Source organism: Microtus ochrogaster, chromosome 4 (assembly GCF_000317375.1).
Source record: "Microtus ochrogaster isolate Prairie Vole_2 chromosome 4, MicOch1.0, whole genome shotgun sequence".
Lineage (NCBI taxonomy): Eukaryota > Metazoa > Chordata > Mammalia > Rodentia > Cricetidae > Microtus > Microtus ochrogaster.
The window spans coordinates 46743686-46761486 of record NC_022011.1 but is presented as its reverse complement, the minus strand read 5'-3'; the positions used below and the strand labels follow the sequence as shown (position 1 = coordinate 46761486).

The 17801-nt window shown below is 52.3% G+C and overlaps 2 protein-coding genes across 8 annotated transcripts in view; one reads left to right on the top strand and one right to left on the bottom strand.

Moving 5' to 3' along the window:
- The window catches only part of Nup188 (nucleoporin 188), a 55629-nt gene extending 46996 nt beyond the window's left edge, over positions 1 to 8633 (top strand). Inside the window, exons 31-44 of the mRNA XM_005346137.2 lie at positions 1378 to 1455; positions 1723 to 1808; positions 1956 to 2101; positions 2303 to 2484; positions 4562 to 4762; positions 4899 to 4991; positions 5686 to 5844; positions 6089 to 6226; positions 6709 to 6783; positions 6903 to 7148; positions 7279 to 7410; positions 7633 to 7706; positions 7808 to 7937; positions 8045 to 8633. Of these exons, the coding sequence (XP_005346194.1) occupies positions 1378 to 1455; positions 1723 to 1808; positions 1956 to 2101; positions 2303 to 2484; positions 4562 to 4762; positions 4899 to 4991; positions 5686 to 5844; positions 6089 to 6226; positions 6709 to 6783; positions 6903 to 7148; positions 7279 to 7410; positions 7633 to 7706; positions 7808 to 7937; positions 8045 to 8221 (1917 nt within the window). The 3' untranslated portion in view covers positions 8222 to 8633. The remainder of the gene's footprint in view (positions 1 to 1377; positions 1456 to 1722; positions 1809 to 1955; positions 2102 to 2302; positions 2485 to 4561; positions 4763 to 4898; positions 4992 to 5685; positions 5845 to 6088; positions 6227 to 6708; positions 6784 to 6902; positions 7149 to 7278; positions 7411 to 7632; positions 7707 to 7807; positions 7938 to 8044) is intronic.
- A 635-nt stretch (positions 8634 to 9268) lies between these two features.
- Positions 9269 to 17801, bottom strand: part of Sh3glb2 (SH3 domain containing GRB2 like, endophilin B2) — a 16636-nt gene continuing 8103 nt past the window's right edge. The window contains exons 4-13 of one of the 7 annotated variants that reach the window (XM_005346132.3): positions 15197 to 15330; positions 14957 to 15049; positions 13802 to 13813; positions 13113 to 13175; positions 11654 to 11677; positions 11045 to 11134; positions 10805 to 10905; positions 10479 to 10493; positions 10127 to 10367; positions 9269 to 9848 (exon numbers count right to left, since the gene is read on the bottom strand). In XM_005346132.3, coding sequence (XP_005346189.1) covers positions 9741 to 9848; positions 10127 to 10367; positions 10479 to 10493; positions 10805 to 10905; positions 11045 to 11134; positions 11654 to 11677; positions 13113 to 13175; positions 13802 to 13813; positions 14957 to 15049; positions 15197 to 15330 — 881 coding nt within the window. In that variant the 3' untranslated portion in view covers positions 9269 to 9740. The remainder of the gene's footprint in view (positions 9849 to 10126; positions 10368 to 10478; positions 10494 to 10804; positions 10906 to 11044; positions 11135 to 11653; positions 11678 to 13112; positions 13176 to 13801; positions 13814 to 14956; positions 15050 to 15196; positions 15331 to 17801) is intronic. The other 6 variants (XM_005346134.2, XM_013346026.2, XM_005346133.2 and 3 more) reach the window with 6 other exon arrangements.

The following is a 17801-nucleotide window of genomic DNA, read 5'->3' as shown; positions in this document are numbered from 1 at the left end:
GATGGTTGTGAGCCACCATGTGGTTGCTGGGAATTGAACTCAGGACCTTTGGAAGAGCAGGCAATGCTCTTAACCTCTGAGCCATCTCTCCAGCCCCCCTTGGCATTTTCATAGTTTGATACTGTCACACTATGCCATAGCACATGGTGTTGAACTTGTCTTTCCAGGGCATCTGGGCAATCTCTTTACTGATTTACAGCCTGACCTAGGTTGCTGCTCCTTGTTTTCAAACCTTGCACATCTCTCTGCCTTGTTTTCCAGTACAGACTACCTGTGTGGCTGGAATTTTAAGCACAGAATAGGTCTGTGCATACTCTTGCTACGATGTGATAACCATAGACTCCAAGTCTTCAGGCCTGCTGCAGGGCTTAGCTGCCTGCATCTCTGCTTCTGTGTTGCTGCCTTTTAAAATCCAGCCAGACAGCAGTCTTTAAGTTGTGCCTCTGCTGTCCTCTGCTTTCTGGGAAATGGACCTGGGGGGCCTTGGTCCCTTCCTTCCATCCTTCCTTCGTTCTTCGTTCCTTCCCTCCTTCCCTTTCTTCCTCCCCTTTCTCTCTCATTCCTTCCTCCCTCCCATCCACACATCCACCCATCTACCCATCCACAGCTGTTAGAATATTTGTTCTACACCTGTAGGCACCAGGGCTACTGCAATGTATAAGTCTGCTCTCATGGAGAGTGACCTTAAGAGAGGTAAGTTATAAAATTTATAAAATTTACAGCTGAAAAAGGGTAACTTGGGATTGTTACTTTGCTGTAATGGTTGAGGTGCTGTGGTGCATAACACACGAGGTAAGCGTGGTCAGAGTGGTCTCTCTGAGGTGATGCCCCAGCTACTTTAAGTATGTGAAGAAGCCTCAGGTGGCGAGCCTGTGGAGCAAGCTGTCTAGGCAGATGGAATCGCAGGTGCCAAGTCCAGAAGTAGAAAGAACTTGCTTTGGTCAGGAAGGATGGAAGAGCCAGGTGTGGTTGGCACATGCTGGTGGGCAGGCTAAGTCAGCATCATGAGTTAGGAGCAGCCTGCATAACAACATGGTGAAACCAGTCTCAAAAAACTGGAAAGGGAGGTTATGGGGAGGGCTAGGCTAGAGTGAGCATAGGTGGGGTTGAAGGTTGTGTGGCTGGTGTGGCTTGAATTTCCTGACCCCTGGGAAGCCTTTGAAAACAGATGAGCAGAGAAAGTATGTGGTTTTGAGGAAAAGGCAAATCTGGGCTTGATTCTGACCAGATCCAAGGATAAACCAAAAAACTTGGGATTGAAGCTTCCTTTTAATCAGGGACACAATGACTTTCCAATTGGTCATTGCCTCATCGGGCCCATGGCTCCTAAAGTCTGAGAAATGTCTCGGACATAATCCTTTTCCTGTGCACTTGCAGGCCGACATCATGCACTTGACTGATGTGGCAGTGCGGCGCCAGCTTTTTCTTGACGTGCTTGATGGGACCAAGGCATTAGTAAGTATGTCTGGGAGGTCTCCTTTCCCTGAGGTCACAGAGGGACCTCACTATCTGGTTGTTGCATAGAGACTAGGTTGGTGCTCGGGGCCTAGGAGGTGAGGCTGCAGTGGTAAAGAGGTACCCCAGTTCCTTGCACCTGATTGCACCTGTGAGGTGCTAGGTGAGGAGGGCACAAGGCCAGGGAAACACTGAGTAGAAGCCAAGAGATGTGCCTGCCTGCTTATAAGAAGCCAGACTCCTGACTGCTGCTCTTCCTCCTGTCAGCTCCTCGTTGCAACATCGGTGAACTGCCTCCGGCTCGGCTCCATGATGTGTACACTGCTGCTCATCCTCCTGCGGCAGTGGAAGCGGTGAGTGTTATGACGAGAGAGGTGGCCCGGGCCTCCGACTGCCTCAGCAGGGCCTGCCCACCCTTCCTGCCTGCCTTCCTTTCTTGGAGCAGAGTCGGGCAGACTGCCTGTGCCTTCTGGTGCAGTGCTTCCACTGTGTCCTTTCAGAGAGCTGGGTGCTGTGGATAAAATCCTTGGGCCCTTGACAGAGGTCCTGGAAGGGGTGCTGCAGGCAGACCAGCAGCTCATGGAGAAGACCAAGGCCAAGGTGTTCTCTGCCTTCATTACGGTATTACAGATGAAGGAGATGCGAGGTGAGCGGGCAGCCTAGCTAACATAGGGCCACACACGCTTCCTATGAGTCTCAAGGTGTCAGTCTTAGAATTTTTACCCTAGTGTGACACCCTCCCTCTTAGTACTTAACTGCCTTTCCAGCCCTGGCCTAGGAAGACAGCCTTGATGTGCAGTGAGAGTGGCCTGCCTTGTGACAGCACCCCTTCCCATCTGTTCTGCAGTAAGCGATATCCCGCAGTACTCCCAGCTGGTGCTGAATGTCTGCGAGACTCTCCAAGAAGAGGTGATTGCACTCTTTGATCAGACCCGCCACAGCCTGGCATCAGGCAGCGCTGCAGAGGACAAGGACAGCATGGAAACGGATGACTGCCCTCGGCCTCGACATAAGGACCAGCGTGATGGGGTGAGGGAGGATTATAGCAGGTGTTCTGTCACAGACAGACTATACTGGCAGCTGTCACTCCCTAGGGGGAATGGGAAGGTGAAACCTGTGGAGTCCTAGAGCCCTGTGGAGTCAGGGCTTTGAGAAGTCCATGGAGAAGCTCCATCCTCCCTACCATTTCAGCCACAACTATTCACGGGCAGCAGCCAGGAAGATTAGACCACGAGAAGTGTGTGTGACCAGCCTCAGGGCAGCATCTTCTGTCTGTCTGTCTGTCTGTCTGTCTGTCTGTCTGTCTGCCTGCCTGCCTGCCTGCCTGCCTGCCTGCCTGCCTGTCTATGGATTGATCGATTGTGTGTACACAATACAACATATACAATGTTTCCTTTCTTGAGGTAGTGTGTTTCAAGGCAGGGTTTCTCTGTGTAACAGAGACTGTCCTGGAATTGGATTTGTAGACCAGGCTGGCTTTAAACTCACAGAGATCCACCTGCCTCTGCCTCCCAAGTGCTGGGACTAAAGGCTTCCGCCACCACCGCTCAGCTAGAACAGTGATTTATTGAGTGATTGATTGATTGATTTATTTGGTTTTTCGAGACCGGGTTTCTCTAGCTTTTTGGTTTTTTTTAAGTAGGGTCCTGCTGTGCCCAAACTAGCCTCAAACTTACCTTTTAAGCAGGGACCTGGGGCTCATATTTTCTCACCTCAGCTAGAAGCCAGTAAGCCCTACTGATGCATCTGTCTACAGAATCCACATTCCAGTCCTCAGGACTGGGCAGCAAATGCTCCTCAATACTGAGCCATCTCTCCAACCCCGTTGTTTTTCTTTTTTAATTAAAAATTTTAAAAATATTTGTTTTATAAACATGAGTGTTTTGTCTGCGTGTATGTTTGTGTAGTACCTGCATGCATCCCTGATGTCCCCAGCAGTCAGAAGGGGCTAGTGGATCCCCTGAAACTGGAGGTAGAGATGGTTTTGAATACAACATGGTTGCTGGAAACCAAAGCTATGTCGTCTGCAAGAGCAACAAGTGCTCTTACCTCTCAACTGTCTCTCCAGCCCTACCCTACTCATTTTAAAATGAGATGTTCTGAGTGTAGATTATAGCACTTCTGGATCTCAGAATGTTGATCCCTTTTTAAAGTAAGGAAAGGTATTTCATGGTTATGTGGGTCAAATTGTATACTACAAATATTCCTTTTGTGTTCTGTAACTTAGTGTTTTGACATGTGTCACAGAAAGGTTCTTTTCTGGTCCTGTCTATTTAGTGTTCAAAGTTCCACCCATAGCTAATAGTGGTACTATTGGCAGCTGATGGCTGCTTAGATGTATACCTGAACAGCATAATTGGACTCAATGTGTTTCTTATTGGTGGTTTTTGTTTTGTTTTAGACAGGGTCTCACTATGTAGCCCTGGCTGGCCAGAGACTCACTTATGTAGTCCAGATTGGCCTCAAACAGAGGTTTGACTGCCTCTGCCTCCCCAAGACATGTACCACCATGCCTGGTGACTAAGAAAGAAAGATGGGCCAGGCGGTGGTGGCGCACACCTTTAATCCCAGCACTCAGGAGGCAGAGGCAAGCAGATCTCTGTGAGTTCGAGGCTAGCTTGGTCTACAAGAGGTAGTTCCAGGACAGGCTCCAAAGCTACAGCAAAACCTTGTCTCAACAACAACAACAACAAAAAGGAAAAAAAAAAAAAAAGAAAGATGGGTGGGTGGTAGAGAGGTGTAGGTGGATCTAAGAGAAGTTGAAGGGTAAATATGATCAGCATACACTATAAGAGATTCTCAAGTAATAACGATATTAAAACTAAGTTTGTAAAACACCTGTGTTTGGATAAACCCTAAGACTGGAGATGAAGGTGAATTCTGTGGTCAGCAAGAGGTTAGGCCACTCGGACTGCCAGGGCAGAGCTGCTGGACTTGCCCTTCCTGGAGAAGCAAGCACAGGAGACTAGCAGGGCAAAAAGCAAGAGTGACATCAGCCACACTCCTGAGAGCAGCATGGGTAGCGAGGCCCAGGACTGGCGTCTTCCTCTTCTATCTCTCCACTGCTCTTTTCCACCTTTCCTTCTCTGTCCTTGGCTACCAGCAGGTATGTGTCCTGGGACTGCATCTGGCTAAGGAGCTTTGTGAAGTGGATGAGGATGGGGACTCGTGGCTACAGGTGACCCGAAGGCTCCCCATTCTGCCCACACTCCTCACCACCCTGGAGGTGAGCCTCCGCATGAAGCAGAACCTGCATTTTACGGAGGCTGCATTGCACCTGCTCCTCACCCTGGCTCGTACCCAGCAGGTAGGAGGCTGCTTAGGGTGGAAAAGACATCCTGCTTGTGCTGAGTGATTCCTATGCTTCCCCGAAGCTAGTCATGTCTTTTGCCCCGTTGGCAGGTCTTTTAAGGTTCCATCTTAATTATGGGTTTCTCCTTCAGGGCGCGACAGCAGTGGCTGGAGCTGGCATCACCCAGAGCATCTGTTTGCCCCTCTTGAGTGTATACCAGCTTAGCAGCAATGGCACGGGACAGGTGAGTGCTAGGATCTTGCCTCTTGTAGCTCTCAGGTTACAGATGCCCCCCCATCTTGCTGCTCGTTCCGTATATTATCCCAGCTCTCTGGTAGAACAAAGCCTCCTGCCCCTGGTACCATGCCTGATTTCAGGAATGCAGCTACCAGAAGCACCGAAATGTGTGCTTAGCATGAACCTGGCTCCATTCTAGTCCCAAACACCAAACAAAAAAGTGTCACCAGTGCCAGGAGAGTAGGACAGTTGTCATCCCTTCAGAAGTCAGCATGTGACTGCAGTCGTGTTTGTGATTGCCCGTGTCATCCATCCATCCCATCCCGTGCTCCCTGCCCCCTTTAGGGACTTCAGTTAACTCTGGCTGGCTGCAGTCGTGTCCTGGTCTAGAGTCATCTTCACAGCACCTCTTGTCTGAATTGTTCTGTCTGCTAAATCTTCTTCCTCTAGCCCAGCCTCCCTAAATTTAGAGGGAGCATGTCGAGAGCCAGAGTGGGGCAGGGGACATGGGCAAGCTGATAGAGCTGATTAGTGGCAGGTACAGGTTTGGAATGCTCTACTCTTGCTGAATCCCCTTATGCTAGTGATAACTGTCCACTCCAAGAGATTTTTTTCTTTCCAGTAGCTGGACCACAGAGACTCTGCTGCTCTCAGTGGGTTCCTGTGGCTTCAATCCTGAGCATGTGTGCCATTTGTTACAGACACCCAGCACCTCTCGAAAGTCCCTGGATGCCCCATCCTGGCCAGGGGTCTACCGCCTGTCCATATCCTTGATGGAGCAGTTGCTTAAGACTCTACGCTACAATTTCCTGACTGAGGCTCTAGACTTTGTGGGTGTCCATCAGGAGCGGACATTGCAGGTAAGGGCTGTCTACCTCACAGAAGGGGATACCCAGAGCCACTTGGCACATATGACTGTAGGATTAGGGTATCAATGCCCTCATCTTTGAGATACTAGAAGAAATCTGACTGAGTCACCTAATAAGAAGCCTTCATTGTAATGCCAGCCACCTCAGCATATGTGGGCCCAAGACCTGATCTCCATAGGTGGGTAGACGTGGTGTGCCAGGTCCCTGAACACTCTCTGCTGTCTTCCCCTCATAGTGTCTCAATGCAGTGAGGACGGTACAAAGTCTAGCCTGCCTGGAGGAAGCAGATCACACTGTGGGCTTCATCCTACAACTGTCGCATTTCAGGAAGGAGTGGCACTTCCACCTGCCTCAGCTTATGCGTGATGTCCAGGTGGGCCTAGAACACTACTTCTTGGAAAGGTCTGGGGAAATGTGGGCTGTTTCTGAGTGTGGTTTTCTTGCTTGGGGACACAGGATCGGCGCAGTCTGCTTCCATGGGCCAGTTCTTCCCTTTACAGTGAAGTGAGACTGGATAGGTTGAGAACTTGGGCTCTGTGAGGGAGACTGAGGTTCAAAACCCTCAGAAGGCCTGGAAGCTGGAGGAGTCCATGGGCTTCTGTCTATATGACCTTAACTAGGTCACATCACTTCTGTTCTTCTGCAGTGTGGAAACTCTAATCCCCATCTCTTTGATGTATTGAGAACCATGTAATGTGCCAGAAATGCCGCTGAAACATGCCAGGCCTGAGCCTTCCTGGTGGCTCCTAAGTTAGAGCATCAGTCAGTGCGAGGGGAGGCCTGCTGGTGTCCTGGAGAGTAATTTGTTTGGGGTTGTTCCATGAGTTTTTCCTGTCCCTCCCTCCTATGTCTCAGGTGAACCTGGGTTATTTGTGCCAGGCCTGTACCTCCCTCCTACACAGCCGCAAGATGCTGCAGCACTACCTACAGGTAACCAAAGCCCCTAGCTCATCACCGCAGGCAGTGCCACTCTTATCTGCCCCATCACTGATGGCAGGACCACCTTTCATCTCCCGTAACTTAGGCTCCATTTCTTGACTCTTCCTCAGAACAAAAATGGGGATGGCCTCCCCTCAGCTGTCACTCCTCGAGTGCAGAGGCCAGCCACTACCACAGCCACCACCACAGTTGCTACCCCATCTGGCTGCTCCTCCAAGCAGCCTGTTGCTGACACTGAGGCCTCAGAGCAGCAAGCCTTACACACAGTCCAGTATGGCCTTCTCAAGATTCTCAGCAGGACCCTGGCAGCCCTGCGCCACTTCACTCCAGATGTCTGCCAGATTCTGCTGGACCAGGTACTAACTACCACCTCGTACATGACACTAGGTTCTAAACAACTAGCCTTGAACCTGGGTTCTGCAGTACACTGTGCTGTACTCTGGAGAGCTCCCTGCAAATTCCAGAGTGCTGTTTTCTGTCTTTCAGTCCCTGGATCTCGCGGAATACAACTTCCTATTTGCCCTGAGTTTCACCACTCCCACTTTTGACTCTGAAGTGGCCCCCTCCTTTGGAACCCTCTTGGCCACAGTGAACGTGGCCCTCAACATGCTTGGAGAGGTAGGGCCCTTCCCCCTCCCCGCATAACTTTCCAGTTGGTCTGTCACTTGTGAGTAATATGGGTCATATCCAGCCCCTGGAGCCTAGGCCTCTCCTATGGTGGTATGCTAGGAGTTCCCATGAATACCCAGGGAGGTACCAGGGCAACTGGTATGCAAGACCTTAACTGGCCATTGTTATGGTTGGTTTGATTTTTTTTATTGTTTGCTTCTATCCTTTTAGCTGGACAAGAAAAAAGAATCCCTTACTCAGGCTGTGGGACTCAGCACACAAGCAGAAGGAACCCGAACATTAAAGTGAGACCTGAGTCTTAAGGGCCTGGGACAATTATGGGCTGCTATTCTCTGGGCTGTGGTTCAGCTGTGTTTGTGAGGTATGCTCACACCTGCCTTCCCAGGTCCCTCCTGATGTTCACCATGGAGAACTGCTTCTATCTGCTCATCTCCCAAGCAGTACGCTACCTCAGGGATCCGGCTGTGCACCCGCGGGATAAACAGCGGATGAAACAGGAGCTGAGCTCAGAGCTGGTATGGTTGTTGGGCTGGTCAGCAGGGAAAGCTATTTGGGGGCTGCCTGTTCTTTGGGGTCAGGAACAGAGGTCCTGGACCTCATTAAACTGCTGCTTTTCTTGTAGAGCACGCTGCTTTCCAGCCTCTCAAGATACTTCAGAAGGGGAACCCCCAGCTCCCCTGCTGCTGGAGTCCTGCCCTCGCCGCAGGGCAAGGCCACCTCTCTCTCCAAAGCCAGCCCAGAGTCTCAGGAGCCTCTGATCCAGCTTGTGCAAGCCTTTGTCCGGCATGTGCAGAGATAGGGAGTGGGGCGCCATTTGCTTGCTGCTCCTTGCCAACCTGCACTGCAGCCTGGGCAGAGGGTGCTGTCACCACAGAGCGGGCCACTGAGCAAGCAGCCCCCTTCCTCCTCTTCCCGCCCACCCGCTGACATTATTTTTGTAATAGATCAAGAGGTCAACAGCATGGGCAGGGAGCCAAGGGTCTGGGTGCTCAGACTCTTTACAATACCCACAAGATGGCCCTTTTCCTTCGAGCATTCCCATGGCATGTCACCAGCCAGGGAGGCCCTGGGTGCTGGCAGCACAGGAGAGGCCTGTGTGTAGTGAGAATTTTCCATGATCTATTCTTGCAGGGTTTATTTTTTTGTTGTTTTGTTTTTGGTAATACTGTGGTCTATTTATACAAATATTAAAGTACTGTTTATAGACTGGGCCTTCAGAGCCTGAGTCATGCGGCAGCTGTCAAAGGCCCCAGACACGAGTGGGTAGCCTGGAGATGGAAGACTCCTGCCGATGGCTGACTTACTTGTACCTATTGATTTAGTCCTGGGTAGATTGCTAGGTTCTGGGCTTCCTTAGCACTTAGGGACCTCAGTTTATAGCTCTTCTCCATGTGGAGCCCCAGCATGCCCACTGGGACCATGTAAAATAAAATACGGCCACATTGGAAGTTCCCAGAATCAGACTGATGTAGGCTTAAGAGCCTGCCTGTCACTTGCCCACTTGCAAGCTATAGTACCTTGAAGAGGTAGGTGACTACTGATGTCTTATCCCTCATAGCTTCAGACTGAGCTATTGGCTACTAAAGCTTTCCTCCTGACAGCAAAGCCACTGCAGTTCAGTGGGTCCAAATTTAGGCAAGTTTTCCTTAAGCACAAAGTATTGTGCAGTTTGAGATATGCGGCCCTGGGAATTGTTGCACAATATGACCTTTCCTCTGATCTGCACTCTGGGAAGAAGCTTGTGCCATGTCTCCACACAATCCCTACCCAGAGAAGGGGAGACCAACAAAGTCTAACCATTACGCTTTCACGATGGCTCATGCACGCTGAGACCCTGACAAAAGTCCAGGCAGTTTGCACACAAAGGATTTATTTGCCAGAGAACAAGCAGACAGGCAGAAGTAAGAATGCCAGTTAGAAACTGAGTGAGTGAGGGCTGCAGCCACTGTACTCAGCCAGAGCTGTGAGTGAAGGCGGGGAGGGCAGCACTCTGTGCTGCTGCTCTAGCTGAGCCTGCTGGTCTCCTGCCAGACTGTCCAGTCCCTGACTGTTAGCCCTGCCTGTTTGCCGCTGTCCCCCTCAACCTTCCACAGCTAGAAGGCAGATGTTCTTTTCATGCCAAGAGCATCCCAGCATATCATGGAGCTGGGAAGCCTTGAGTATGCAGGGATGCAGGTCAGAAGCAGGGCTAGCAGAGGGACCTGGAGCCATTCTGTCACGTGGGGTCCTTCCTAGCTCGATGACAGGGCCAGAATAGGGTTAGGTTCCCTACCCTAAACAGCTATGTCACCAGCAGACAGGACCTGGAGGAGGGCTGCTTAGCTGAGAAGTTCCAAGTAGGTGACAGGGACCTTGCCCTTCTTGTTGCCTCTCTCACCAATGAGCCAGTCAGGGTCCATGCCAGGCAGGCTGTAGACAGTGATGAGCTGTGGGGAGCAGAGAGGGAACTTGTACCCTGGAAATGGGTGGGACGTCCCAAGACTAAGCAGGCATAAAGCTGCTACATCCCTTGAGGGGTGTCCCTATAGTACTCTACTGAGCCATAGCAGTTAGGGGCTGCTTAAGACTGTAGTCACTGACTCCCATAACTCTTCCCCAAGGTCCAGAGAGTCCAGGGAATGGTTGTGCAGACCCAATGTTCCTGGTCTCCAGTCTAGTAGTTCCTGTCCAGCTCTTGCCTGCCCCCTCAGGACCCCAGACCCACCTCATCAGCCAGCAGGGCCAGCTCGCTGCTGTCAGCTGCCTCGTAGTCGTAGAGCACCCGGGCCTTGCGGGTCCCACTGGCCGGGGGAGCCACCTCCTCTAGACAGAGTGCTGCCTCTTCTGGAGGGGCCAAGCCAGTCCCCGTGGGTACCACAGGCATGGTGGCTGCAGTAGTGGTAGGTGAGGTGCTGCTCAGGGGTGGGGAGGCGGGTTCTGTAGTGCCCACAAAGGTGCCTGGAAATCTAGAAATGAGGGTGTCTCAGCAGGCAGTGCCAGCCTTATGGTTCCACATACTCCACAAGAGACATCAGCCCATTTTATACACAAGGAAGCCCTACCCCCCAGTAACTTACATGGTGCCCTGGGAGCTGGCAGCACAAAGAAAGAAAAAAAAAAACAAAGCTGAGACCATCCCACCTGCTTGTCCCCTACTCACCTCCACAGCCCAAACACTAGAAACTGCTGAGAGCCCCTGTCCCAGGGACTCTGGTTACTGATGGTAGCCCCCTGAGGCTCACCATAAGAAGTACCCTGGTAGGGTTCTAGGCAGAGCCAACAGTCCAATCTCATGTGTTGTGGGGTTTTCTGAGCTCTGAAGAGAAGGCCCTTGGCCAGAAGCATTGGGCCACTCACTGGGTCTAGGAGATAGGGGGCCTCAGAAACCTGGGTCCAGCCACACCTGCCTAGTTGTTTCTGCAGATCCAGCATGTGGCGGTAGCATTGTGCATAGTAGGTTGTCTGAGACTTGACGAATTCATGGAGGCAGCGAAGGTGGTTCACCTGGAAGAAAGAGGTCGGGCTTCCTCTAGCCTCTGGGCCGTCCCCATAGGCATCAGAGTGAGGATGGGACACCCAGTCTACAGGCTGGCTCTGTGGCCCATGCTTGTAATATTCAGGAGGACATGAATGCAGGACTCACGTGGGTGCTGCTGATCCCCTCCAGTAAGAGACGAGTCACTTCTGCCTGCCGGTCAAACTCTGTCTGGGCCACTCGAAGCTCTTGCTCAGCCTAGGTGGAACAAGCAGTAATGAGAGCAGCATCCCTTCCACCAGCCCTCCCTGTGCCCTGAGGCCCCTGGCACCACACCTAGAGCTGACTTCCAGAGAAGCCAAAGCCAACTTGGGATCTGTGGGTAACTTTAGTGGCAGGACTCCGCCACCAAACAGGGAGGATCTATCCAGGAGATATGACCTCATGTGTCGTATGAGTGGAATTTAGTATCGCCAACCAGTACCCCAGTAAGTGTAAAACAGAGTCCTGAGCTTCAGACACCCTCTCTACAGCAGTAGATGTGTCTGGACCACTACCCTAACCTTCTAGACTTTGCCTCCCAAAGTCCCCCAGGCCCTGCCAGACAGTGTTGCGCACGCCTTTAATCCCAGCATTCATAAGGCAGAGGCAGGCAGATCTCTGAGTTCAAGTCCAGCCTGGTCTATAAGAGCTAGTTCTAGGAAAGTCTCCAAAGTACAGAGAAACCTTGTCTCCAAAAACAAGCTTTAAAACCAAAGCCCCCCAAACCCAACTCACCTTGTCTACTTCATCGTTCCAAAGCTGTGGAGACCACAACAGCACCAGTAGGCAGGGAAGGGAAGGTGGGCATCATGAATGGAGAGGGAGGGGCAGCCAGATACCAGAGCCTGTGCCTGCCCCAGCTCCCAAGGACCCTGCACAACCCATCCCAACCCAACCAGGAGCTGAGGCTGGAACAAGGTTTGCTCTAAGGGCAGGGAAATGACACCACATCCCATCTAGCATGCTGCATGCAGGGCCAGCCAGCTGGGAAGTCTTGCTTGTACTTTTCCTACAGCCACCCCCAACTCTAAGTGGGTCTTAGAGACCAAGTGTCCCCACCCCACCCTGACTCCTGCGCGGAGGCAGGACAGGACAAGTGACCCTGGGCCAGTCACTAAACCTTTCTGTCCTCCGGCAGAGAAAGGCAGCCTCGGGCCAGAGTCACACTGGGGGCCAGTGGCAAAAGAAAAAAACAGGGCAGCCTCCACCCTCCGGGATGTTTCTCCTTCAACTCGGCCCAGGGAGGGGAGCGGGATGTGTCATCCAGAGTCTAGGGAAGAAAGACACCCCCTCCCCCCATCGTGACTTAGGCGACCCAATTTATGGCCACTTATGGAAATCTGGCCTAGGATAACACCCTGGCACATGGATGGGCTGTTGAACTGGGCCTGCAGAGTGCACAGCCCACAGTGGGAGCATCGTCGTCATGTGCCCTGTTGGAGGCCATCTAACAGACCTGAGCATGAACAAGAGTCGACATTTCAAAGACAGTTGCCAGCCATGGAATGATGAAGAACACAGATCACACAGTAGCATGCTCAGAACACGAGCACTGGGCCAGACGGCTGGGACAAGACGCTTTCACCCAGGGGACAGGAAGAGAGCTTGCTACAGGAGTGGAGGAATGTGGCTGGCCTAGCCCACACAAGTCACTATACCAGCTAACTAACCAGGCTACTGTAGCAGCCTCGCCTGCCTCCCTCCCTCCATCTTGCCTCCATCCTGCTCCTCCAGCTGGCCTTCCCCCTGTTTTCTAGCCATCTAGCTTGTGAGCTACAGTGGAACTAAGGCAAACAGTTGTCAGCCCAGGCAGCCTCCTCCCTAACCCCAGTGTCCACCTGGAGCAATGAGGAGGTTGGGGCAGTGTTCCCTTGTAGGAGAGAGCGTAGAATGCAAAGTCCCCTGGGTTCCCTAGAGGTGGTATAGTGTGCTGTCCTAAGGACATGGAGTGGTTCCCTGCAGCTGGACAAGACTGCATAGGATCCCACCTTGCATAGGGAGAAACCAGCTCAACCTGCCTGCTGGGCCAGAGACGGGGCAGATGGAGTTGTAACTTCCCTGTTGCGAGTTGTCCTTAGCCTCTCAGGGCAACCTGCCACATTAGCAGGGCCCTTTGCCTCACCTGCTGGTTTCTTGTGGGACTGTGGTCAGAGGAGGCCAGGGTGGGGCAGGGCATGGTGGGAAGGGTGCTTACCGCGGAGGCGCTGGCCGAGAGAATGTAATTACGAGGTCTAGTCTCCTGAAAGTCAGGCACCGTCTGGCGGGGAACAGAGTTCACGGGGGAGGGGGGGTCACCCTGGGCCAGGACCAGTGTTGAGGCCAAGAGGTGGCCCCGGAGTCTCCTATATAAGGAGACACAAGAAACCCTGGCCCCAGGGACAGACAGGAGGACACAGATAACAACATAGACCCTCTGTGACCACTCCAACCATCTGGAAAGGAGACAGGCTTAGGGGCTCAATGGGTCCAACATGAAGACCCAGTGGACAGATGTGCTGAGGGCCCAAGTGAACCACAGGCTGGGCCTGCCCTTCTTTTGGGTCTCAGGCTCACAAGGAAGCCCCCGGATCCACAGCCCTCCCCAGCACAGCTTTCTCCAACTCAGAATTTCACTGCACTGTCTCTGCCTCTTCCCTTGAGGTTAGATCCTTCCCCACAAGAGTAGATGGATGGATGCATGGATGGACAGAGTGACAGGATTTGACATTTGCAAGAAGCTGCCTCATAGGCCTTGATGCCTGCATCCCCACAAAGCAGAGACTGCATGGAGGCCAGCCGATTGCAAAAGCCTAAGGGCATGGCTTGGGCTGGCCACAACACCTGGGTCTTCGGACAGGATGGGTGGACCAGAAGCAGCACAGCACATGGGACAGGTATACTCACATCTCCCTCACACTGAGCCAAGTTACCCAAAGCAGAACGGAAAGGAACAAAACAGAGAGTTAGTTAAGTCCACAGCAAGCGAAAGCAGGCATAGCCAGCCCGGCGCGAGGTGAGCAGAGAAGAATTGGAACACCACTCACAAGCCACCCTCAGGAATCCTGGGCAGCACGTGCGCCCAAGAGAGAGCTGCTGAGCTTGAGCCCCTAGGGACACTGCTCCTGCCTCACTTGACTCACAGGCCCAAGGCTCTCTGGGCCCTAAGGGGAGACGCAATCACTCTGCGGTGGTGGACTAGGAAAAGACAGAAGTAACAGGAAGTGGGGCTGTTCTGCCCAGGTGATTGACAAAGTAATCCCAATGGCCACAGGCCATTCCCTGCACACTTGTTTGACTTGGGACCTTGCTGTGGCTCTTGCTGGAGGCAGTGTAGGCCCCAGCGGTCACACTGTACATCGAGCTGTAGGGAGAACATGATGCAGGAGAATTATGGGAAGTGGAGAGCCACCAGCTGAGCATTGGAGAAACAAAGAGGAGATTCCTAACAAGCCCTGGGCCTAGGAGTTTCTCAGAACCTGAGGTGGCTGTTAACACCCTTACACCCCTGAGCAGCCCACATGCCGAGCCAGTGCTCAGCCCTCTTGGCCTAGCCCTGTTGAATCAGCTCAGCCTATCCTATCCTGGCTCAGCAGGCCCCAGTGGGCTGTGGGGTGAGGGAGCTCCTCGGACAGTCCCTGCGTGGGATCGGGATGGCCGGCTCTAGTGCTGTCCACAGCCTCCAGCCTAGGGCAGCCTATGCATAGGACACGTGCTCATGTTCAGGCAGCAGGTGCAGAGTTAACAGGGGAGCCATGTCCAGACAGGGCCAGGCTGAGCATCCACAGAGGCAGGAGAGGCATGCAAGAATTCCACCCAACACCTAAGAGACTTGCAAAATGCCCTGCCCAGTGAATGGCATCGTGAGCCTGCCTATATCATAACTGTCTGCCCAGGAGCCACCAGGATTCCCTAGGGTTGGGACAGAAACCATGACCTGACCAGTGAGCAGTCTAGCCCCAGCCAGGGAGGAAGAGCATGCCAAACACCAGGTCCCTTGCGTGCCCCATCTCTGGACCCCCAGTAGAGCTTAGGGGCACAGGGAGAGGCAGGGGCACTTACCGTGGCCTTGGCTTCCGCCGCCTTGGCCTTCTTCAGCCGCGCTTTGCAGGCATCCAGGTCAAGGCGCCGGTTCTGCAGGAGTCGCCTCTCCTTCTGCAGGGTGAGTGACAGGAGAGTGAGCAGCCCAGACCTGGCCAAAGACCCCTGGGCAACAGGAGCCACCTCGGGAGAGGTTCGGGTTCCCTGCCTAGAATGACAACCTGGGCACAAAGCTCAGAGGAGGGGTCCCAGTCTCCTCACCGAAATTGTTTTCCAGTCCCCTTCCAGAAAGTTGCGCAAGGGTGTGAGGAAGCTGAGGGAGGCAGTGTGAATGAAATCCCGTTCTGCTGCTCCCAGGCGCTTTTCAGCTTCTGACACCTTGATTAGGGTCTTTCCTAGGAAGACAGAGTTGGAGGGTGAGGGATGGCAAGCCTCAAGTCCTCCTCCCCCCGGGAGGTCTGCCAGGCAAGTAAAGGAAGGCACTGTGGCCCTAAAAAGATGGATGGGGCTCCTGGGGCCTAGCAGGCAGCGGATGAGGCCTAGTGTCTTAAGAGCAAACAAGATTGGGGAGTTCCAGAAGGAGAAAAAGGAGTTTGACAAATCCGCCCCAGAAGTCAAGGACGTCAACTTCCAAAGTCTGGAAATTGATCAAAGACACAAAAACCAGTGGAGAAACACTGGAAGACAGCCACTGGACCCTAGTACAAACAATGGAGGGTACTATCCTGGAGACGTGCCGTCTCCTCCTGTCTGGCGGCTCTCCACCCAGGAGACAGGGTCACCCCCACTGCAGCTGCTGGGTGAGTGGAGAAGAAAGAGGATCCTAGGGGACCCTCCCGACAGCAGCAGCCACTGGCCAAAGCCAGGAGCAGCCAGCCTGTAGCCAGAGGCCTGCTGGGAAGAGCGGGTACCCCTGCCAGAATCTAGCGTGATCTAGAGAAGTCCCAGCAAGCACACCTGTGGCATGTCTGAGCCAGGCTGAAGAGTGCACCAGCATGTCCCACCCTGAGCTGAACAGAAGCCGTGTACCTACAAGGCAAAAGCTGGCTAGACTTATAAACTGCTCGACCTTGAGACAAGTATCCCAACTCACATACTCACTTACTAATAAAGTCTCAGTGGCTGGAGATTTGAAAAACAACCACTGACCAATATTGGCTGACATGTACTGACCCCACGATAGCTCCTTGGGAGCTAGCCTGAAAGAGTAAGCTGGGAACAGGGCACTCTCGTCTGCTGGGACGCTGGGACTGGAGGTCCAGAGGCAGAGGCCAATCTGAGCAAATTAGTAAGACATGGTTTCAAAAAAAAAAGGGAGGGCTAGAGAGATGGCTCAGTTAAGAGCACTGGCTGCTCTTCCAGAGGTTCTGGTTCTGAGTTCAATTCCCAGCAACCACATGGTGGCTCACAACCATCTGTAATGAGATCTGGCGCCCTCTTCTGGCCTGCAGGCATACATGGAGGCAGAATGTTGTATACATAAATAATAAATAAATAAATAAATAAATAAATAAATAAATAAATAAATGGGAGATAGGGATCTGGGATGTAGCTCGATGGTAAATTACTTGCTGAGACACACAGGCTCAGGGTTATCCTCAGTACTGACCAAATATATATTTATGTAAAATAGAAAATACCTATAATATAAAAGAAGCCATATAAGAAAAATTACCCAAGACCTAAATGAAAAGTAATCTAACACATCAATAATTACATTCAATGTATATAGATTAAGCACTCTAATGAAAAGACTATTGTCTATACTGAATGTCATTGATTAGACCTATGCTTGCGATTTTATGATATAAAAACAGGTTGAGAAGAAAAGGGCACAGGCAGCTACTATGCAAGTGCTGGTGTCGGCGCTAAGGAGCTGTACAGTCACCAGACAATGGGCTTTCAGGCAAGAAGTCTCACTAGAGACAATGAATAGCGTCTTAATTTTAGCTTCTGGGATAGAGTGGTGCTCTGCTGGCCAGGCAGATAACAACATAGACCCTCTGTGTCCAGGCAGAGTATCCAGATGACTGCAGTGGTATCGAGCAGAGACAACAGAGTCAGCCCAGGCTGGGGCGTCACTCGGGGACTGCTGAACTAGCATGGGACCTGAATTCAGATCCCGGCACTCACATAAAAGTTGTGCAGCGGCACTGCGTCCATAACCTTTGCCACAGATGGCAGCGGGGCAGATGCATCGGCACCGGCTACAATAGCAGAATAAATGAGCTACAGGTTCAGCGACAGGGCAGGGAAGAACAACGTCCAAAGCTGACTTCTGGCCTACACACGCACACGGACACACACACACACACACACACACACACACACACACCAATCCATCAGAAAGATAAACATATGCACCTAACATGGCTCTAAAATACACACAATAAACACTGGCAAACCATAGAGAGAGACAGTGAAAAAACAGCTGGAAAATTCCATGCTCTTTTTCAATAAGCAGGGAGAGACGGGCAGCAAGAACACACAATGACACCCTCAAGAGCCAGCCTTCCTGAACAGTGCTGGGCTGAGCAACACACAACCTGCCCCAATGACCCTTTTCACAGAGGCCGCCCAAGACCACAGGGAAGCACAGATTGCGTTCTGATTCACAACACTAGCAAAATTAGTTATGAAGTAGCGACAAATACAATGTTATGGTTGGGGTCACCACAGCATGAGGAGCTAGGAGGGCTGGGAACCACTGCTCTAGGCCATGAGAAAGCCAGGACCTTTAAAATCCAGACAGCTCAAGCTCAAGCTCCCTGCTAGCGGGGTACAAAAAGCCGCTTGGGCCGGGCGGTGGTGGCGCACGCCTTTAATCCCAGCACTTGGGAGGCAGAGGCAGGCGGATCTCTGTGAG